The sequence below is a fragment of the Eschscholzia californica genome, unplaced genomic scaffold (genome assembly GCF_041429995.1).
Source record: "Eschscholzia californica isolate CP2 unplaced genomic scaffold, dmEscCali1.0.p SCAF_1, whole genome shotgun sequence".
Lineage (NCBI taxonomy): Eukaryota > Viridiplantae > Streptophyta > Magnoliopsida > Ranunculales > Papaveraceae > Eschscholzia > Eschscholzia californica.
Window position 1 is genome coordinate 23,953,448 of NW_028238198.1, and position 22,077 is coordinate 23,975,524.

General features: G+C 34.7%; 1 protein-coding gene and 1 long non-coding RNA gene across 7 annotated transcripts; both read left to right on the top strand.

Moving 5' to 3' along the window:
• Window positions 1–3,236: 3,236 nt before the first annotated feature.
• LOC147565284 (putative F-box/FBD/LRR-repeat protein At1g78760) lies at window positions 3,237–3,980 on the top strand. Its single transcript, XM_086651420.1, has one exon. It carries the CDS (start codon window positions 3,237–3,239, stop codon window positions 3,978–3,980), a length of 744 nt encoding a protein of 247 aa, XP_086507546.1.
• Window positions 3,981–6,488: 2,508 nt separating this feature from the next.
• On the top strand, window positions 6,489–12,794 carry LOC147565285 (uncharacterized). 6 transcript variants are annotated; one of them, XR_015230150.1, is made up of 8 exons: window positions 6,540–6,616; window positions 7,124–7,159; window positions 7,243–7,304; window positions 9,069–9,230; window positions 9,673–9,735; window positions 11,357–11,520; window positions 11,659–11,694; window positions 11,820–12,794. It is a non-coding gene; the product is annotated as an uncharacterized LOC147565285 (long non-coding RNA). The 6 variants fall into 6 exon arrangements; XR_015230151.1 differs by having other exon boundaries at window positions 6,587–6,650; XR_015230147.1 differs by lacking the exon at window positions 7,124–7,159 and having other exon boundaries at window positions 6,489–6,616.
• Window positions 12,795–22,077: the final 9,283 nt, after the last annotated feature.

The window sequence follows — 22,077 nt, forward strand, 5'->3', positions numbered from 1 at the left end:
GTTTGACTTTCTGAAGAACGAAGAAGAATCTTGTGTATACAAGAAGGTTAGTGTGAGCAACCTAGTTTTCTTGGTCCTGTATGTAGATGACATACTGATCGTTGGAAACGACGTTCCAATGCTCAACTCTGTGAAAGAATGGCTTAGGAAGTGTTTCTCAATGAAAGGCCTAGGAGATATAGAATATATTTTGGGCATCAAGATCTATAGAGATAGATCAAGGAAGATGATTGGACTCAGTCAAGAAACTTATATTGATAAGATTCTTGGGAGATTCAAAGTGGAAGACTCTAGGAGAGGATTTCTACCCATGAAACATGGTACGGTGCTTAGCAAGACTCAAAGCCCTCAAGATCCAGATGAGCTAACACACATGAAGAAGGTGTCTTATGCTTCGACAATAGGATCTATCATGTATGTCATGATCTGCACTCGCCCAGACGTCTCATATGCCCTGAGCATGTGTAGTCGTTACCAATTAAATCCAAGTGAGGAACACTGGCCCGCAGCCAAGAATATCCTGAAGTACTTGAGAAGGACAAAGGATCACTTCTTGGTATATGGCGGGAAAGAAAAACAAATCGTGGAAGCTCATGAAGATGCGAGCTTCCAAACGGACAGAGACGATTTTTTATCGCAGTCGGTTATGTCTTTTATCTAAACGAAGGAGCAGTAAGCTGAAAAAACTCAAAGCAGACTACTGTAGCAGACTCTACCACAGAAGTAGAATACTTAGCCGCTTCAGAAGCAGCCAAGGAAGGAGTTTGGATCAAGAAGTTTATCTCCGAACTTGGTGTCGTTCCTAGCATAGAAAAGGGAATAACTCTATATTGTGACAACAATGGAGCTATTGCCCAAGATAAGGAACCAAGAGCACACCAAAAGTTCAAACATATCCAAAGGAAGTACCACGTGATAAGAGAAATCACAGAGCGAAAAGATGTGGTCATTTGCAAAGTCCATACGGACGACAACGTAGCCGATCTGTTAACTAAACCACTACCTCAGCCCAAACATGAGAGTCATACAAAGGGCATTGGTATAAAGTGCATCGAAGAATTGCTTTAGGTTGTAATTGAATTAATGAAAGGAGTTTTATGTAATCAATTAGCTACATTCAATAAAAGAAATAAATAAGTTATTTCAGTCATTAAATAATGGTTTAGTGTTTAATGGACAGTCCAAAAATAGTGAAGCATTCCAAGTAGGTTTATCAGATGCGTGATCTGATAAATGAAACCCTACTAAGTGAACTTGGAATAGATTCATTATTAACTCCCTAGTCCAGGTCATTGTATGGGCAACAATGACTCATGAAGACTAGCATGTGGGATTGACTGATAGCGTTGTTTCATGGGCTATAGAAATATGGTACTCAAGTCAATTACATGAGTGTATGATTGGGGAATATACACTGGATAAACCAAAAATGAGAGTTATTCAAAATATTGATAAACAGCATGAACACTCATAGGCAAATATTTAATTTATAGCCCAAAATTTTACTTGATCGAACTTTGTCTCTTAATCTTCATCTTCTCATCACCTTCACCACCACAACTTCTATCTGCCACCATCGTTTTTGCCCACCACCCTTTAACCACTCACCTTGAATCAACAACTACCTAATAAGTGGAGCTATCGAAACCTTAATCGCACTTAAGAGAGTCGTGATTTCCAAATATCAACAAAAAACATGACACAAAAAAGAGTGAAGTGCGTACAAGGAGGATTTTTCACTTCCAAAGAAAGGAACCCATCTTTTCTAGCCCGAAAGAGGCTTAAGATTACTACCCCTTTACAACATTAGCCACTTATAACCCTTGGTCTTATTGCTAGGGTTTGTGTTAACCTGGAGGAAGTGACTATTATCATGAAAAGAATACCCAGAAGTCATTCTTCCATAATCCTAGACCACGAAAGAATCCAGATGAGATAAATAAAGAGAAAATTAGCAGGAGAGATAGAAAGATAAGAGATAAGATAAGCATGATATATATATACTAGACAAAGATAATTGAGTCAGATTAGTCCTTATAAATTATAGCAGTGTTATTAATGGTTTATTCAAGGAAAATCGACCAGTCAAGCACTTGAATTTCTCACAAAAAAATGACCCTTTCCTACATCTGTCGATAGGAGAAAGAAGATATTGGGTTTTGTGATGAGGATTGTACATGGGAAGAAGAAGAAGAAGAAGACGATGAAAAAGGAAGGAAGAAGAGAGAGAAATAAATAAAAAATTGGCCGAGGTCGTCGGAGCTTGTCGACGACGACTTAACGACAATTGACGCCGTTAAGTCAAACATTGGTTGCGGCATTGCCTCTTAAACATGCATTGCTTTTAACTAAATTAGGGATTGCTTTTAGCGAGATTGACTATAACAACTTTGGGCATTGCCTATAAAATCTCTCATGTTAGAATGTCATTACATTCTGACTAATAACGATTTTTTGCCATATTTAAGGGGATTATTAACCATGGCTTTGTCCTAATTTACTCTTAATTCTATTACAAAGGTTTCTAATTTTCTCCCCTTGCAAAATCGTTCTTTAGCGGCTGAGCTCTCAATCAACTTCCTCGGGATTTCACCACTATCACTAGAATTCTGCATATCAGGTTTCTCTCTCTGTCTCTCTCTCAAGTTAACATTATTCGAGATTAAGATTATGTTATGCATATATATATATTTTTGTTTTCTAATATATTCTTCAAAGATTCAGAAAAAAAGTTATGAATTTCTTTTTCATGTCCTTCTAAGACATTTAGTAGTTTTACTTTCCACAAGCCAAAAACACCAAAAAAAAAATTGTTAAATCTACCAAGGGTCTAAGTAGCAAGTTTTCAAGCATAATACCTTATTTAATTTCCAAGTATCCTATACCTTTAATGGATATTCTTCAACCTAAATATAGTTAGGCTTGACCGTAGTGGGAGTTGAATCAACTCAAATTGGATATCTTTTGATACAACACATAATTGTAGGATTCGCCTTTAAACGAGATTTAGATCACATTCCAAAGATCAATTTAAATTGTAAAATTTGACATCAATTCTTACTTGGTTTATTTACCATCTTCAGATTTAGGTCATATAGATGTTTATGCAATGCGAACTTAGAAAAACTGTTTTTTATCACTTACATGTTTGAGTTCTATGTTTTATCTAATACCAACAATCAATCTAAGATTATTAACACTTATTCATTACATCAGAACTTTGCAACAAGAACTCCATGGATAGAAGAGACTCATCTGTTTGTTTGCGCGAGGATAGACTAAGCAAGTTATCTGATCCCCTCATTCATCGTATACTCTCTTGTATTTCCATAAAAAATGCAGTGCAAACCTGTAATTTGTCAAAAAGATGGATGCATCTTTGGAGACGACTCCCTATTCTTAAGCTTCACATAAATGAATTCAGCTCGGAGACTGAATGTGGTTGTGATGCCTTCGAGCAATTTGTTGGCAAGGTGCTCATGTTACGTCAGTGTGATATAGAAAGGTTTCATCTTAATTGGAATGACAACTATGAGCATGCCTCCGATATTAAAAATCATAATAATGCATGGATCCGCATGGCTTTGGAATTCAACTTACAAGAGCTAGTTATTCATCTTTCTATTAAGGGGCATCGTACCTTTGAGCTCCATCCATGTGTCTTTACCTGTAAGTCATTGGAGATGTTGGACTTGGGTAGTAAGGAGGAATCAATGATTTCTCTACCTGATGTAATTGATTTAGCGAAGCTCGAGTGCTTAGAGCTTAATTCGCTTTCAGTTAGTGATGGGAAATTGGTTAGTGAGCTAGATTCAAATTGTCCAGTTATGGAAACATTAATCATAAAAGATTGCACTGTGAATGTCAGCAATATATCTTCTCTGATACTGAAGTTATTTTTATTAAAGGATTATATACTTCTGTTGGGTGATAGCAGTTGCAGGTGTATACGATCTGAATCTCAAATCCTTCTCCTTTAGTGGTTACATGTGGCACAATTATGTTTTGGAGAAACTTTCTTCTCTGAAAACTGCTTATGTTGATATAAAGGATAATTGTGGACTAATAAGAAGAGTCTCACATGTTACTCCATTGATGAATGAATTGACGCCTCATGTACTCATTAAAGAAAGTTGTGCTCATTTTATAATGAATTTGTTGTGAGGACTTCAGAATGCGATGGATTTAGTTTTTGAGCCCATAATTCTTGTGGTATGGATGTTTTCTTTTTTACTACCTAAAACAAATTAGTTGTTTATACTTTATACATAGTTGTTTTAAAAAAACATCTTACTATTTACCTCGTTTGTGCACTAAGGTTTGTCAGCAGTTCCTCGTTTAATACAAAATTGTGGACTTCGATTAAATAACCTTAAAAGGTTAAGGATGAAGACGTCTTTTTCAAGAGGTTGCTTATTTGTAGTGACATACTTGTTGAAGACAACTCCTAATGTAGAAACTGATGTAGACGCAGCGGAATTTTGGCACCAACTGTTAAGGTTGTTCAATATTCACCCTGCAAAAGAAGAATTTACAATGGTTATGAATCTCATTTGAATAGAAAAATACATAAGAAAGACCAAATGTATTTTTCTATACAATGGTTATGAATCTCTTCCTCTACGATTTTGTCATGCACCGAGTGCTTTACAAAATAGTTCGTGTCGGAGGCACGGGGCATGCCTAGTTGATTACAAAAAGAATAGCCAAATGTATTTTTGATATGATCTCAACTTAGATTCTTACTACTAAGTTTTGTTCATTTCTGATTTCACATCACAAGGATTTCTTCCTCAAGTTGTACCGAGATAAATTTCGTACCTAAAAAAGAGTTAATTTATTTTGAAAATGTACCAAAAGAAATCAACAAGCTTCAGTACCAAAAATGGAACAAGATTCAGACTAAAATGGACTCTCGTTTCACCATTATCATCTATGCAATTCTCATAACCTTCTGATATGATTTAATGTCTCAACAACAATAAGATAAATGGTTAGCGATAAATAAGAAGAATAAGTTTGTAAATTCAACAAAGAAAGGTTTAAATACATTTCAACTTACCAATCGTAATTGACCAACCTTACCAATCTTTTATTTGCTTATATCTTGATCAAGGAGTTGACAATTTCTTCTTCCCTTTTATGATAGAGCAATTCGTGCTGATAACGTGTTGTGAAAAATATAAGAGGGAAGAAGAAATACAATGGAAATATAAACCAAGAGATACAGACAAGAAGAACTTGATTTGTATTCATATGTTTGTAGAGAATGTGTCTATTTTGGTACATTGGTACATTAGCTAGACACCTCTTTATATAGCCCTTTGAATAGATATACCCATCTAATTCAAAGTTGCATATAATCAATGGTGCTTGAATATAAATAGTAGTGGAGAACTTATGATGGTGGCTATTACAAAGTGCGGTGGTCATCTGCCATAAATCAAATATTTATAACAGAAACTCAATTTTCTGGATCTTCGAATATCTTGAACTTTTGTTCATCACTAGATCTTCGACTTCTTGATCTATCACGTTATACACATAACTTATTATCGGCGATAAATGAAATGCCATTTTCTCTAGCTTTGAGTTTTCTTTTTTAGTTTAAATTTTGGGTATTGAGTAATTATTTATTCTAGTGGAGAAGTGTGGTCAAGGGTTTTGGTTTGAGTTACGGTTTTTACAAAGACTCTTGTGATCCATTGATCTTATGGGCCAACTTGAAGGTTGTAAGCACGCTAATTTATATTTTGTACATAACGCAACATCCTGTTGTAATGGTGCACCACTCGACTTACTTGTGCAAGATTTTCCCTGAAGATAGTAAAAACTCTAAATATATCACAAATGGTGCCACTTTCCTTTACTACGAGTTCATGGCCCGTCTTACTAAATGTTTTAGAAATTATTCCAATCTTAGTGCATAGATAATTGGAATAATTTTGTTTTTGATTTCAACTTAGATACTTACTATATTTCATCAAAAAAACTTAGATACTTACTAATGTCAGTTTATTTCTAATTTCAAATCACAAAGATTTCTTCCCTTATGTGTACCCAAATCAATTTCATACCTAAAACAGAGTCAATTTATTTGAAGAACAACCAAAAGACATCATCCCGTTTCATTACCAAAATGGAACACACATCAAACTAAAACGGATTCTTATTTCAATTATAATTCATTACCAAAATGGAACACGCAGCAGACTAAAACGGACTCCGGATTCAATTATAATCATTGGAAACAATTAAACAAAAAGTGTATCACCAAAACGTAACATAATTATAAATTCGATGACTAAAAATCGATGGCGCAAAAATTAAAATGCTGAGTTGGGTTGGTAGAGACTTGAGGTAATCTGTTGCCCTTCAAATACCATGGTTCTACACGGTTACATTTACTATTTCCAACGCTAATATCTTTCTCACATGTTAGGTTGTAAATTATTTCTAATTTTAAAAGGTTAAAATTCAACCATTTCCTTGACTATATTAATTGCAAGATTTTTATTTGGAAAATGAAAGAATATAAATATATTTCTTAACATTTATGGTGCTTAAGCTCCTAGATGGATTTTTTTTCTTGCAAGAGATTCTAGATGGATCTTAGGTAGGAAGCAATCTCATTATAAATACTACGTTAGGTTTGTTTTGTTTTCAACAATCTCATCTTCTTTCATCAAAAAACTCATTCTCTTCCCTTTAACCTTTGGTAAAACAACTTTATTTTTGCTACTTTATACATACCTCATTGAAGGATTGAAAAAAGACAAGAAAGGACTCCATCTTAACCAAGGTTTCTTTTTTCCTTGTTTTCTCTCTTTTTTCTCTTTTATTTTAGTTTTTCTCTTCTCTTTTTCTGTGATTCATCTATGTTTAGTTTTTTTCGTTTTATCGATCTTTATCTTCATGACAAATAATTTTCTTTTAGGATGTCTTCTTAGGAGTTCTATTAGTAATTGATCATTATATTTTAGTTTATTAGTTTTAATGTTTTAGCAAGTCTTTGTTTATTTTACTTAGAAACCTTTTTAAGTTATTTGATGAATCAAACCAAATTAAAACCTTATCATTTTATACCCAATAAAAACCCTAACTGAACTTCTGTTTTGGGTAGATACGCTCTCATCTTGGAAATATTTTTATACCATAGGTAATATTTTGTGAGTGTCTTTAACAGCGTCTTTTGTGTTTTCATAATGTTTTTTAGTTAACTAGACTTTTGTTCTTGTGTAGATTATCCACCAAATGATTTAATTTGAAAGAAGTGGAACAAGTAAGTAAGTAATCAAAGCGAGGTATGCATTGTTTTCTGACTTTTAGATTTTTTTTTTCTATAATATATATGGTTGTTTCGGCTATTCACACCATCTTTACAAATAAAGTTGGCTAAACAATTTTCTTAATTTTCGAACAAAATAAAATTAAGAAAAGTCATTTGATAGGAAAGAAGTTTTAATTGAAGCAATTCATCGTTCTGATTCAGTCGAAATATTTGGAATAACGTTATACTTGTCGGAATGTTGTATTTATAGAATATCACCTTATTTTAATACATTAAAATGGATTAGATTCTAACAGTTAAAAGATGAGTAAAAGTACATCGATCTCTCAAAACTATATGTGGAAACCATAGTTCCATACAGTAGCGAGGCCAGAAAATTGTCTCTGAAGGCACTTTATCGACTAACTGATAAAAATATATCTACGATAAGTTTTCATCATATGAAAAAGTGCAATTATGATGTATAATAGTTTTAAATATGTGTTTACTAAATATAAGTGAATCACTCTCCCATTTGGTTGACTAGCAATCTTTGTTGTAAGAATATACATTTTGTAAGAAAAAGGGTAAAGTTAATGCTAAGAGCAAGTAATTCTAATGATCTTTCAACAAAAAAAAAATTCTAATGATAGACGTTTTTTTCTCTTAATCATTTCTACAAGATGAGTCATCATTTTCATCCGGTAAATTTGTTGTTTAATTTCTCTTGAAAAAAGAAATAATAATGAACGCCTTTGATTAATCTTTTTTTTCAATATTCCCTCGTAAGAACACTATTGTAAACCCGTTTATCCAATGAACGTGAAATTTTGCAGTGATTTAGAAAATCATCTCTTCCAGAATTTTGGAGAAATAAAATTTCTCCAGATTGTCAACTAAAAACATGTTGAGACTGATTTTCAACAAATAATGTATGATAATGCTAAAGGCGCCCTCAATAAGTGTTAAAGGTGCCTCCCTTTAGATTAATAAAAGTAAATCTTTTGAAACTATGGGAACCATAGTTCTTCCTGTCTAAAACAAATATTACCTTTCCCGCCATCAAATACCTTCAAATTATATGATGATATTCCATACGAAGGAAGACAAAAAGAAGTAGAAGAAGAAACGTACAGGGACGGAACACGAAAAGGAAGTAGAAAAATAGGAAAAATGAAAAACAACTTCAATTGGAGAGTACAATATAAATTTCATTATTTAGAAAATATCTGAAATTTTAAATTTCATTTGTAAAGCTTTCGCAGAGTTAGTCTATAATTTTTTGTGGTGCATATGATTTTTATTTATAAGACGTTGTCACTCTCTTCAAAGTTAGAGAAACAGAGATATCATGAATACCTTAAGGGAAACTTGGGTACATGTCAAAGATTTTTATATAATTATGATTTTATAAACTCATGTTAGAAACTCATAAAATAGACTTGGAAGGTTATTTACTCATTTAATATAAGGTAAATTTTTATTGGGAGCTTTTTATAGAATAACCCAAGGGTGAAAGGTAGTATATTCTGAAAAAAAAAAAAAAAAAAAAAAAAAAAACTATGTACTAGAGTGATACACTTTGACTCTTTGATTTCGTGGAAGAGCCACATGCACGTTCGATGAGAAATATCTATTAACACTTCTCCTACGTAAAATATTCGTTACTTTTGGTTAAATAAAACCATTATTTGGGGATTAGTTTTTTGAGATCACCTACAATTTGATTCAATCGTTGGCTAAATATCATATCAAAATAATTTGTATGACAGTTTATTCATACATTATGACTTTGTAGGTTTTTTGTCGGTCATATGAATTTGATTTCCCACAAAGAAAAAATGTCTGCTATCACTGTATTTGAGCTTGATGAGGCTTGATTGTGAAGTTGTCCGAAAGATGAGGTCACAGATTCGATTCCAACCCGTCTATTATTCTCAAGGATCAATTCTTGAAGGAGGTAAAGAACTACTTTAGCACTTAAGTTCTGATTTTGTTGTTGCGAGTTAGCTACTTATCTCTCCTTAGAATTAAACGAAAGACTTTTAGAAATTTTTACAAATTCAACCCATTAAGCGAAGATTTTTACCACTTAACAAAATTGGTCGAGGTCGGCTGAGCTTGTCGGTGACGACTTAACGACAATTGACGCCGTTAAGTCAAACATTGGTTGCGGGATTGCCTCTTAATCACACAGTGCTTTTAACTAAAAACTAAATTACGGATTGCTTTTAGCGAGATTGTCGAAAACAACTTTGGGCATTGCCTATAAAATCTCCCATGTTGGAATGTCATTACATTCAGACTAAATTAGGGATTATTAACTACGGCTTTGTCCTCATTTACTCTTAATTCTATTACAAAGGTTTCTAATTTTCTCCCCTTGCCAAATCTTTCTTTAGCAGCAGAGCTCTCAATCAACTTCCTCGGGATTTAACCCTTATGACCAGAATTCTGCATATCAGGTTTCTCTCTCAAGTTAACATTATTCAGGATTAAGATTATGTTATGCATTTTCGTATCCTTCTAAGACGTTTAGTAGTTTTACTTTCCACAAGCCAAAAACACCAAAAAAATTGTTAAATCCACCAAGGATCTAAGTAGCATGTTTTCAAGCATAATACCTTAATTAATTTCCAAGTATCCAGATCTTTAATGGATATTCTTCAACTTAAATCTAGTTAGGCTTCACCGTAGTGGGAGTTGAATCAACTCAAATTGGATATCTTTTGATACAACACATAAGTGTAGGATTCGCCTTTAAACGAGATTAAGATCAGATTCCAAAGATCGATTTAAATTGTAAAATTTGACATCAATTCTTAATTGGTTTATTTACCATCTTCAGATTTAGATTGTATAGATGTGTATGCAATGCGAACTTAGAAAAACTGTTTTTTATTGATTACATGTTTGAGTTCTGTGTTATTTGATACCAACAATCAATCTAAGATTATTAACACTTATTCATTAGATCAAAACTTTGCAACGAGAACTCCATGGATATAAGAGACTCACCTGTTTGTTTGCGCGAGGATAGACTCAGCAAAGTTATATGATCCCCTCATTCATTGTATACTCTCTTGTATTGGCATAAAAATGCAGTGCAGACCTGTATTTTGACAAAAATATGGATGCATCTTTGGAGACGACTCCCTATTCTTAAGCTTGACATAAATGAATTCAGCTCGGAGACTGAATGTGGTTGTGTTGCCTTCGAGCAATTTGTTGGCAAGGTGCTCATGTCTTATCAGTGTGATATAGAAAGGTTTCATCTTAATTGGAATGACAACCATGAACATGCCTCTGATATTAAAAATCATATTAATGCATGGATCCGTATGGCTTTGGAATTTAACTTACAAGAGCTAGTTATTCATCTTTCTGTTAAGGGGTAGCGTACCTTTAAACTCCATCCTTGTGTCTACCTGTAAGTCATTGAAGATGAGACTTGGGTAGTAAGGAGGAATCAATGATTTCTCTACCTGATGTAATTGATTTACCGAAGCTCGAGCGCTTAGAGCTTAATTCGCTTTCAGTTAGTGATGGGAAATTGGTTAGTGAGTTAGATTCAAGTTGTCCAGTTATGGAGATATTAATCATAAAAGATTGCACTATGAATGTCAGCAATATATCTTCGGTCACTTGAAGTTATTTGTATTAAAGGATTATATACTTTTGTTGGGTGATAGCAGGATCAGGTGTCTCAAATTATATGCTATCAATCTCAAATCCTTCTCCTGTAGTGGTTACATGTGGCATAATTATGTTTTAGAGGAACCTTTCGTCTCTTAAAACTGCTTATGTTGATATAAAGGATAATTGTGGACTAATAAGAAGAGTCTCACATTTTACTCCACTGATGAATGAATTGACGCACTCATGTACTCATTAAAGAAAGTTGTGCTCATTTTATAATGAATTTGTTGTGAGGACTTCACAATGTGATGGATTTAGTTTTTTAGCCCATAATTCTTGTGGTATGGATGTTTTATTTTTTACTACCTAAAACAAATTAGTTGTATATACTTTATACATAGTTGTTTTAAAAAAATATCTTACTATTTACCTCGTGCGTGTACTAAGGTTTGTCAGCAGCTCCTCGTTTACTACAAAATTGTGGACTCCGATTAAATAACCTTAAAAGGTTAAGGATGAAGACGTCTTTTTCTAGAGGTTTCTTATTTGCAGTGACATACTTGTTGAAGACAACTCCTAATGTAGAAACACGTTTCGTGTGAATGCATACGGTAATAATTGGTAGCCTTACTTTTTTTCTACCCATGCTTTCTGTTAGTTTATTTACAGCTTTTCATCTACAATTTTCGACCCTCAAAATGAATATAGTTATTGCCTTCTTTAAACGCTAAATTTTGCTCACTTTGCAGGATTACGCAGACTGTCCAATGTATCGCTATAATTTGGTAACTATCACCAACTCTGTATTGTTGTTAATTCTTTTTCTTTCTTCTTTTTTCCTAACTTGATGAACAGTTTTCAGATGCTAACTTTTAGTTAATGACAATCATTTAATTACGACATTGTTCAGTAATTAGGATCGGATGCAATCAATTATCTCGAAGAAGTGGTGTCGAGCCCACATCACCTCAAGGTTGTCACGATTGTTGGAGTTGAAAGACGTAATAATGAATTAAAGTTCTTAGAGATATCATTGAAGAAGGCCTTAGTCTTGAACAAACTGGTTATTATGATAAATTGGGATGTCCAGAAACCACTCCTACTGTGGGAAGGAATTTTCGCCGAAAGCTACTAACATTTCAGATAGCCTCTTCACGTCTGATATATTGATGATTCCAGCCAGTGACATTTTTATCTTCTTGTCAAATTTGGTGATGAAGATTTCTGACGATTAACTTTATGTTTTGGGTTCTCTTCTAGACTTCTATTTGGTGTTATCCATCTTATGCACCTTGTTTGGGATCTTCCTTCAAGAATTTCAATTATCTATACTATTTGAGTTGCTTGAAAATAAATTAGGATTAGACTATTGAGATACGTGTGTAAACACGTGACATAAGAGACAGATCAAGATGAAGAGATCCGACGATCAAGACTATTCCAAGATATTTCGAGATATATTGAAGATTCGGAATATTTACTTTAATATATTGAGAATATTTCTTGTAATATATCTAATATTACTATCAGATACATTTTATATAGTTTCCTAGTTTAGTTAGGAAAAACTAGGAACCCCTAAACCCTAACTTCTCTATAAATAAGAGTAGGGACTAGGGTCTTAGAATTTAATTATCGAGTTTTCGAGTTATGTAACCGATCAACCCCACATACAATTGTATGTGGTGATTGTTAATAATGAAGGTATTTCTCCGTGGATGTAGGTCTTGAGTATCCGACCGAACCACGTTAAACATTGTGTCTTTCATTTATGTTTATCTATCCGATTACATATTAATCGTGACTTTGTTATATCTCCGATTATAATATAATCGTGAATTTAATATGGTATCATGAGCGGGTTATTAGTCCTGTTTCATCGAAATTTTTTCTAGGTTCATCAACCTTGATTCGCTTCCGCAAAAATTTTTGACATCTTTATTTTTCTTTGAGATGTAATAATGGTTCAATTACTTTGACGATTTTTTTCCAATTCCCAAGTTATTCTTGCAACTATCAAATTCCAACATCATTTTTAATGGTTGTGATTATCTATTGTTTCATAACTTTCTTGAAATTATGATAAAAGGTTATTGAAATGAAATTTAAAAAAAAAGGGTGTTGATGGATTTCAAAAGGGTGCATTAATGTTGGTGTTATTCTTATTTAATGGTGGTGGTGTTCTTATTTAATGGTGGCACTGTGCAGCAATCTATTTATTGGTCAAGATAGTGAAAACCAACCAAAGGTTCATTAATCCAACATGAGATCTTACCGGTGACACTTTGCTATTTTATTTCTCGTAAACCAGGCATTCCGGCCCAAGCTATTTCTATGCATGAAGATGAGAAATTCTTTTTTTTTTGCCGATCAAAGTCGCAGTTATTCTGTCCAACATAACCGATTCAAGTAAGACGCAATTGTGTTTTAGATGTGATTATTTCACTCTTTTCTCCAAGTCGGACAAATTCAAAATTTTTTGTTAAAAACCAAAGTTTCGTATTTTTTTTATTAAAAACCTAAATATTTGTATTTTGTTAGGTTAAAACCCCAATATTTTTTATAAAGGCGGTGCAAGGGGTTGCAAGGCATTGCAAAGGTGCTGCAAGGCGTTGCAAAGGTATTGCAAGGCATTGCAAAGGTGTTGCAAGGTTTTGCAAAGGTATTGTAAGGCGTTGTAAAGTTATTGCAAAATAGTTGTAAAGTTGTCGCAAGGCGTTGCAAAGCTGTCGGAAGGCACTGCGAAGCTATCGCAAGGCGTTGCAAAGCTGCCGTAAGGTGTTGCAAATTAAAAAAGTATAAATTTGGCCAAAACTCCATGGAAAATTTGGACAGCGACTAAAAAGGATCAGTCAATTTTGTTTAGTCTTCAGCTCCCTGAACACTTTTTTAATTTGCAACAACTCTGCAACGCGTTGCGATAGCTTTGTAGTGCCTTGCGACAACTTTGCAGTGCCTTGCGACAGCCTTGCCCGCCTTGCGACAACTTTTCAATTGTTTTGCAATAGTTTTGCAACACCTTTGCAATAGTTTTGCAACACCTTTGCAAAGCCTTGCAACACCTTTGCAATGCCTTGCAACGCCTTGTAGCACCTTGCAACCCCCCTTGCAACACCTTATGACACCTTTTGTAAAAAAATTGGATTTTTAACCATACAAAATACAAATATTTGGATTTGTAACAAAAAAATTACAAAATATGGATTTTTAACAAAAAAAAAACACAAAATATTAGTTTTTAACAAAAAAAACACAAAATATTGGTTTTTAACAAAAATTTTGAACTTGTCTATCTAACTAAAAAGAGTTTAAACTTGCGTCTTCGGCCTAATTTCCTATTTTCTCAATATAAGTGAATTTGACTCCCATTTGGTTGACTAGCAATCTTTGTAGTAAGAATATACATTTTCTCACAAAACGGGTGGGTTAATGCTAAGAGCAAGTAAATCTAACAATAAGCGTTATTTTTTTCTCTTAATCATTTTTACAAGATGAGCCATCAATTTCATCCGGTAAACTTGTTGTTTAACTTCTCTTGAAAAAAGAAATAATAATGAATGCCTTTGATTAAACTTTGTTTTCTCCATATGCCCTCGTAAGAACCGTCGTATTTTTTTAACTGTTTATTTAATGAACATGGAATTTTGCAATTTTCTAAAAAATCGTCTTCTCTAAAATTTGCGGAAATAAAATTTCTCCAAATTCTGAACTAAAAACATATTAAGACTAATTTTAAGACAAATAAACACTTTTTTGTATGATAAGTGTTAAAGGCGACCCAATAAGTGTTAAAAGTGTCACCCTTAAGATCAATAAAAGTAAATCTTTTGGAGCTATGAGAACCATGGTTCTTCCTAATTAAAACAAATATTACCTTTCCCTCTATCAAAGACCTCCAAATTATATGATGTTTTTCCATATGAAGGAGGACGGAAAGAAGTAGAAGAAGAAACGTACGGAAGAGGAACGCGAAGAGGAAGTAAAAAAAATAGAATGAAAGAAGAACAACTTCAATATGAGACTACAATATAAATTTTATTATTTACAAAAATATTTTCAAAATTTTAAATTTCGTTTATGAAGCTTCGCAAAATTTGTCTATCACTTCTTGTGATGCATAGGATTTTCATTGATAAAACTTGGTGACTCTAAAGTTATAGAAAAAGAGATATAATAAATGCTTTAAGGGAAACTTGTGTATATGTCAAAGATTTTTATATACGAAAAATAAACTTGGGATTTTATAAACTCATGTTAGAAACTGATAAAATAGACTCGGAAGGTTATGTACTCATTTAATATAAGCTAAGTTTTTATTGGGAGCTTTTTATAGAATAACCCAATGGTGGAAGGTAGTATATTCTGAAAAAAGAACTTCATATTAGAGTGATACACTTTGACCCTTTGATTTCGTGGAAGAGCCACATGCACGTTCGACGAGAAATATCTATAAACCCTTCTCTAACGTAAAAGATGTTGGAATCGGAGCCGATTTTGGCTCAACCCGACTCGTCATACTCAGAAACAGAACACGCCATTGCATTCGTCTCGTCGAGCTCTTCAATTTAGAGCCAAGAATCACTCAAATCCGATTCCGGATGAATGAGAAATTCAAGTTTAAAGTTTCGACGAAAATCGGTTAAGTTAAGGACTGAAACATCAAAAGAGACAAGTTAATTTGGGGGGCATTTGAGCGAAGAGAACGCGTTCAGATCTGGACGGTCAGCGTTCCTTCCGCGGGATTGCGCCATATCCAACGGTTTCGCGTTGAGGCGGTGCGAGATAGTTTCTATCACGAACCAGAAGCGTTGCATCCTTGCGGATCCAACGACCCGCGTTCATCCCGCGTCGGGACAGATTCGAGATTTCGCGAGTTCCCTCATCTGACGGCCATATGGCTTGCGCAGTGGGCAAATTTCGGGATTGATCTAACGGATCGCGTTATGGCCGAGTTCTTTAACTAAATCTGATGGCTCAGAACTCAGCCGAAAATTCCAGTTAATTAACCAACTCATTTCTAAGAGTTGTGTCCCAAAAACTAAGGGATTTGTCCCCAAACATCAAGAGATGTGTCCCAAAATCAAGTGCTTACTCGATTCCTATATAAACCCACCAAACCCGCTTCATTTCTCACATCAAATTCATTATCTTCTTCTCTTCTCTTCTAACAATTAGTGTTCTGTGTGTCGGAATACTTATTGGGAAGTAATTCTAGTATATCTAGAAAACGGAAGAAAGAAGTTTCGAGTGAATTTTTAAGGCGTCTAGAAGATCATCTGCATAAGTCCAAGAGCTCATAATATTTACGAAGGTTCGTCCGCTTTTAGGATATAGAAGTGCCATCTTAAAATTTTGAAAGGAAAGTCGTTGTATCCCGAAGGCATACACCCTAACGTTTGGTACTGTTACGGGGGTGTAAAATGTCTTAAGAAAAGAGACCTTGTTCTCGCCTCGACTCCATTACTCTCGTCTATCTCGGTTAATCCGAAAGAAGGAGTATTGATAAATCGTTATTCTCTAATAGTCTATCTCTCTATAAGTTAGAGAAAGGAAACTCTGTCTAAATCAAGCCAAGACAGAGATAAATCGACTTATCGATTGATAACTAGAGGAACAACAATCTTAAGACATTTTATATTTCGATTATTTCTCTGGTTATAAGAAATTGATTTGGTTTATTTTCTGTGTGTTTCAGAAATGGCAAGAACAAGAACCACTCTACAAGTTATTCCACCTAACACCACAAATGGGTAAAAACCAGAGAAGTTCATGAAGGAGTTGAAGGAGATGTCCTTCGACCAAGATGACAATGCAAGCAATATGTCGGCTAGGAAAATTGATGAAGAAGATCATCAAGTCCGATTGATTTAGGGGTCGTAGTGTTTAGCTAGAAACCAACTACGATCGTCAAATTACGAAGTAATTCGCGGCTAACTTCGATAGGATCCTACATCGGGTTACACATAAGAATGTGTATTTAATCGGATGATATGACTAGTGGGAGTGTGATGTAACATTGGGAATGTCCCATAAACATATCTCACACGCCTAAATAGAATTTGGGCAAAAGATAGCAAAAAGGCTCGAAATAAGGGTTTTGGGCCTAGGCCGGTTCGGGTACTTCCAAGACTCGGATTGGGCTGAATTTTGGAGGGTGAGTTGCTGACATACCCAGTAGTATGCACGCAAAATTTCGTGGTGTTTGGACACGAAATTTTCAACTATTTCCCTAAATCTTATTCTAAAGGGTGTTTTAGGAAACCTTTGAGGAGGTGTATTCTCATTAGGGTTCTATATAAACACTCTTACGGCAGAGAATAAGGTGTGGAATTTCTCTCTAAGCTTTCTTACTCTACCACATCAAGTAGAGAGGAGAAAGCGAGCTAATTCCCAAGCTATCTTCTAGTCAAGCTAGAAGAAGGTCTTCTTATTATCAAACTACCATTGGAGTGCTAGCGAGCTTTCAAGGAGGGAGTTTAAATACACTATTTGGTGTCCCAAGTAGAGGAGATACGTTTGAAGCTCTTGGTCTTCTTTAATCTATTCAACTAGCTCGAAGGAAATAGAGATTAAGGTAATCTACTATCTTCTTATTAGTTAATTACTAGTTTTGCATGATGATCTTGGGGATACTAGTGTTAGACATTAGATGTCGTTATCCGCTATAAACACTAGTATAAGGGTATAATTCCCTTCAGTGGCGTCAGAGCCTCTTGCAATTAACTAATTTTTGCTAAGAATCGAACTAATTGATATTTGATATGCTTGATAATTTGATAGATTGAGTTTATAAAAGTATTTTAAAAGTGTTTTAAAATCAAAATTGATGATTGAAAGTGTTTCAAAACATTGAATTTCATTGATTTTGAATTGGTTTTCAAAATTGTTCTTGAAAAAGTTTCAAAAACCTATAATTTTGATCCAAAATTGGTTTATTAAAAGAATTGTTTTTGAGTTTTAGAAAACTCCTAAAAACAAAAATTTGGAATTTTAGAAGTATTCTAAAAAGAATTGTTTTTGAGTTTTAAGAAACTCCCAAAAAACAAAGTTTGGAAATTTTAAAAGTTTTAAAAAGTTTGAAAATTTTTAGAAATGTTCTAAAATAGATTTCAAAATTTAGAAAGAGTTTAAAATTTAGAAAATAGCAAATAGAGATTTGCAAAACAAAAAAAATTTGGAAACTACGGTTTTGGAAACCCTAATGTCCGGCCAGGAAGCTTCCTGACCGGACAGAAGCTGTTGGACGCGTCCAGAGCAGCTGTTGAGACGCGTCTTGGTGACGCGTCCAGCAGCAGCAACCAGATTGCTACGGGACGCGTCTTGGAGACGCGTCTAGGTCGTGTCTAGGACGTGACCACCAGCTGCGATGGGAGCATCTAGACGCGTCCAGAGCAGCTAGGACGCGTCCAGGTCGCGTCAAGGACGTGACCAGAAGCTGCACTGGTAGCTTCCTGGACGCGTCCAGAGCTTTCGACCAGATGCGTCTTGGAGACGCGTCTGGGAGGTTCTGGGTGTCTCGGACTAGGTCCGAGACACCTAGTGCTGGTCCGGTCCAGCACCAGACGCGTCTGGTACATGGACTAGCGTCCTGGCTCCGGCCAGGACATGCCGGCCCTATGGGCCGTGCTATGTCTGGACCTTGTCCGAGCCTTTTTGTGGGCTTGGGTCGGGACTTGTACAGGACTTGTCCCGGGCTTTTTCGAGGCTTTTCGGACCACGAAAAGGGACCATCATTCGAGTGGGAGTTTTTGCCAAAAATTTTTCCGATTCCAACCAAATAATTCCAAAATTAATCCGGGCCATCCGGAAGGCCAAAACAGATTTCTCTTTAAATTGATTTATGAAATCATTAAGAATCGAACCAATATTTTTTCCGAAATTGACCCGGGCTTTCAAAACCCGAAACAGAGTTTTTCTTGAAGTTGATTTTAGAAATCATAAAAGATAAAACCGGAATGCACCATTAGTCGAATTCTTCGAATTTAGACTTAGGGTCCGTAATGTGACATGTGATGTCGACAAAAGTGTCTCCCAAGATAATCATGCATATATAATTCTTAGCCTTAATATATTATATGAATGCATGTGATGTGAATGCGGGAAACTAGTATGGCTACAGATTTGTTTTTATATTCTTGTTTTAAGCACGGATGGGTGCATATTTGTAATTAATTTTAATTTCAAGTTTATACAATCTGCGAATCGTTAAAGTCTTATAATTAGAGTTTAGGGTCTATGAGTCCATTGAAGAAACTCAAGGAAGGAATCCAAAGGCGAGTGGGAGAAATCAATGGAGGTTCAAAGATGAAGATCTAAACGAAACAAAAGGCGAAACAAGAAGCAAACCAAAAGAGATTATATCTTCTAGGTTAGGGGCCATACTAGGATCCATGTCTACTTGATTTATTTTCTCGCGCGCATGTTACAACTGTGGTAAACGAGGCCATTTAGCTAAGGATTTTCGTTCCAAAACCGGCAAACGACATAAGAAGGCAAATGACCAAGCCTCGCTAATAGAAGACCGAAACTCAAAATCTGTGTGCTATGATTACTGAAGCCGAAGAAGTGTCTGAGAAACTTCAGAACTTGAACCTCTGTGCAGTGGTATCTAAAGTTAACCTGGTTAACAACCAGAGAGAGTGGTGGGTCGACATCGGAGCAACTCGTCACATTTGTGGTGACAAAAACCTCTTCTCTTCTTATAAATAAGTAGCCGAAGGAGGGACCATGTTCATGGGAAACGACTCAACCACCCAAATCGAAGGAACATGGAAGATCGTGCTGAAATTCACTTCGGGAAAGGAAGTGACTTTGAATGATGTTTGTTCCCATATTCATGACTACTCCTTTGATTTCCTCTGTTGTTGGGAGGCCTGAGAAGGCGCTTAAGTTTTCGTCTGATATCACTTTATATGCACCAAGTATTTCCATTGGTGGTTGAATCACTGGTTCAGCTGTAAACAAATTCTGAGAAAAACTAATCAAATCATTTGCAATATCAATTTCATTTGAGGTCACATTACCTGATTGAGTTCTCAATTGATGGATTTTGTTTTTTTTGTTTTCTGATAGACATTGTCGTATGGAATGCTTTCGTATTCCTGTCTCCATTATTGGCCCACCTGAGTCTAGTGCGTTGTTCACACTTTGTCCGTTCCACTTCTTCTAAATAAATAATCTCCTCTTGCATGGAGCTTTCTACTTCCAAAGTAGCATTCGGCGACTGTAAAGCCTGGATGTCTGTAATCTCTTATGAAGAACCTTTAGTCTGTCTCTAAGGATGTTGAACAATCTTTTGCTCCAAATTAATAATGATGATTTGACCGATTTTGCGTTGTCATGAAACGAGCCCGGAGCCGTATTCCAGTTGTTGGAAAAAGTGTCGCAATAATTTGGATGATGAGTCCAGTATTTTTCAAATCTTTGTATTGTCGGTAAAACCAGACAAGATTGTTTTGAGGGAATGGGCGGGACGTCCAAAATTGGGGCGAAAAAGAGGGCCCAATCCATTCGTACGCAAAAATGCGTTCCCAGTCCAACGCGTCAGAGGGCGATGGAAAATTACGGAAGGATCCGTTTTCTTTATCGAATTTACAAAGAATGCCATCCAGAAAATTACGGAATTGCCACTCTGAAAAACACGGGATTCTCCACTCCGAATTTTACTTTCTCTCTCTACTGTTTTACTTTCTCTCTCTAATTCTCTTTCCAGATTTATTTCTCTTTATTTATTTAACCAAATCCTAATTTCTCTCCTAATTTAACCAATTTCTAACTAATTTAGATTTTCTCTCTCTCTCTCTAATTCCTATTATCTCTCCAATCTCAACAAATTCCTCTCTTTTCAAAATTTTCTCTTCAATCTAAACAAATATTTCCAGATTGGTTCAAAATTCTTTCTTTTTTTTTTCTAGATTTGTTTCTTATCTCAAATTTCGAATTTTTCAAGATTGGTTCAAATTTCGAATTTTTCTTTCTAACTTTCCAGATTTATTAATTTAACCAATTCCTAATTTCTCTCAAATTTTAACCAATTTCTAACTAATTTCGAATTTCTTTCTAACTAATTTCTCTCAATTTTTTTTTCAGATTGGTTCTTGTTTACGGAACTGTTTAATTTACTGGGGATTTCTTGTGTACTAGACACTTTAGTGTTGGCAAATTTTCTGGTTTACCGGAAACTGTTTAATTTACTGGGGATTTCTTGTGTACTAGACGCTTTAGTGTTGGGAAATTTTCTGGTTTACCGGAAACTGTTTAATTTACTGAGGATTTCTTGTGTACTGGACACTTTTGTGTTGGGAAATTTTCTGGTTTACCAGAAACTGTTTAATTTACTGGGGATTTCTTGTGTACTAGCCGCTTTAGTGTTGGGAAATTTTCTGGTTTACCGGAAACTGTTTAATTTACTGGGGATTTCTTGTGTACTAGACGCTTTAGTGTTGGGAAATTTTCTGGTTTACCGGAAACTGTTTAATTTACTGAGGATTTCTCTCTAGATTTTTCCTATTTTCCTTCTCTCTAAATTTTATTCCTTTTTCATATTTTCTCTCCAAATTTTTCTCTTCCCATATTTCCTATTTTTATTCTTTTTATTTCTGTTTAAACATGTTTTCTCTCTCCAATCTTACTACTTTCCTTTTCTCAAAAAGATAGAGATGATGGCAAGAATATAATCGATTTCGAAATATTTATATATAGGTAGAAAATTTACATATCTTCTTCTTCTGTTTCTCTAAAAAATTTAGAGAGAGAAAGAAAAAAAAATATTCCAGATTTCAAAAATCTTTCCAAAATCTGGGCGGGGGGCTTATTACTTTAGATGGAATCTTTCAAAAATCTGGGCGGGAGTTTTAATTTTCGCCAAAATTTAATCCCAAATTTTCAAAATTTGAACGAAATAAGAAAGAATCAGCGTTTTTGAGAAGGTTTTAGAGAGAGAAACAAAGAAAAAACAGAGTATTTATCGGGATTTAGATATATTTAGAGAGAAAGATGTTGTTTTGCGATAATCTAGAGAGAGAAAAAGTCAGTTAAGAGAGTTTAAAGATATTCAGGTGAGATTTTGCGGGATTTATGGAGATGGAACGAGTGTTTAACGTCAACACGGAGGGGTAAAAGAGGAATAAAAAAACAAAAAAAAGAAAACTCCTAGCTGTCCCTGACAT

What these genes read in the sequence shown, in the direction of transcription:
- LOC147565284 (XM_086651420.1), top strand. Translation starts at nt 3,237, where the DNA reads ATGGATAGAAGAGACTCATCTGTTTGTTTGCGCGAGGATAGACTAAGC.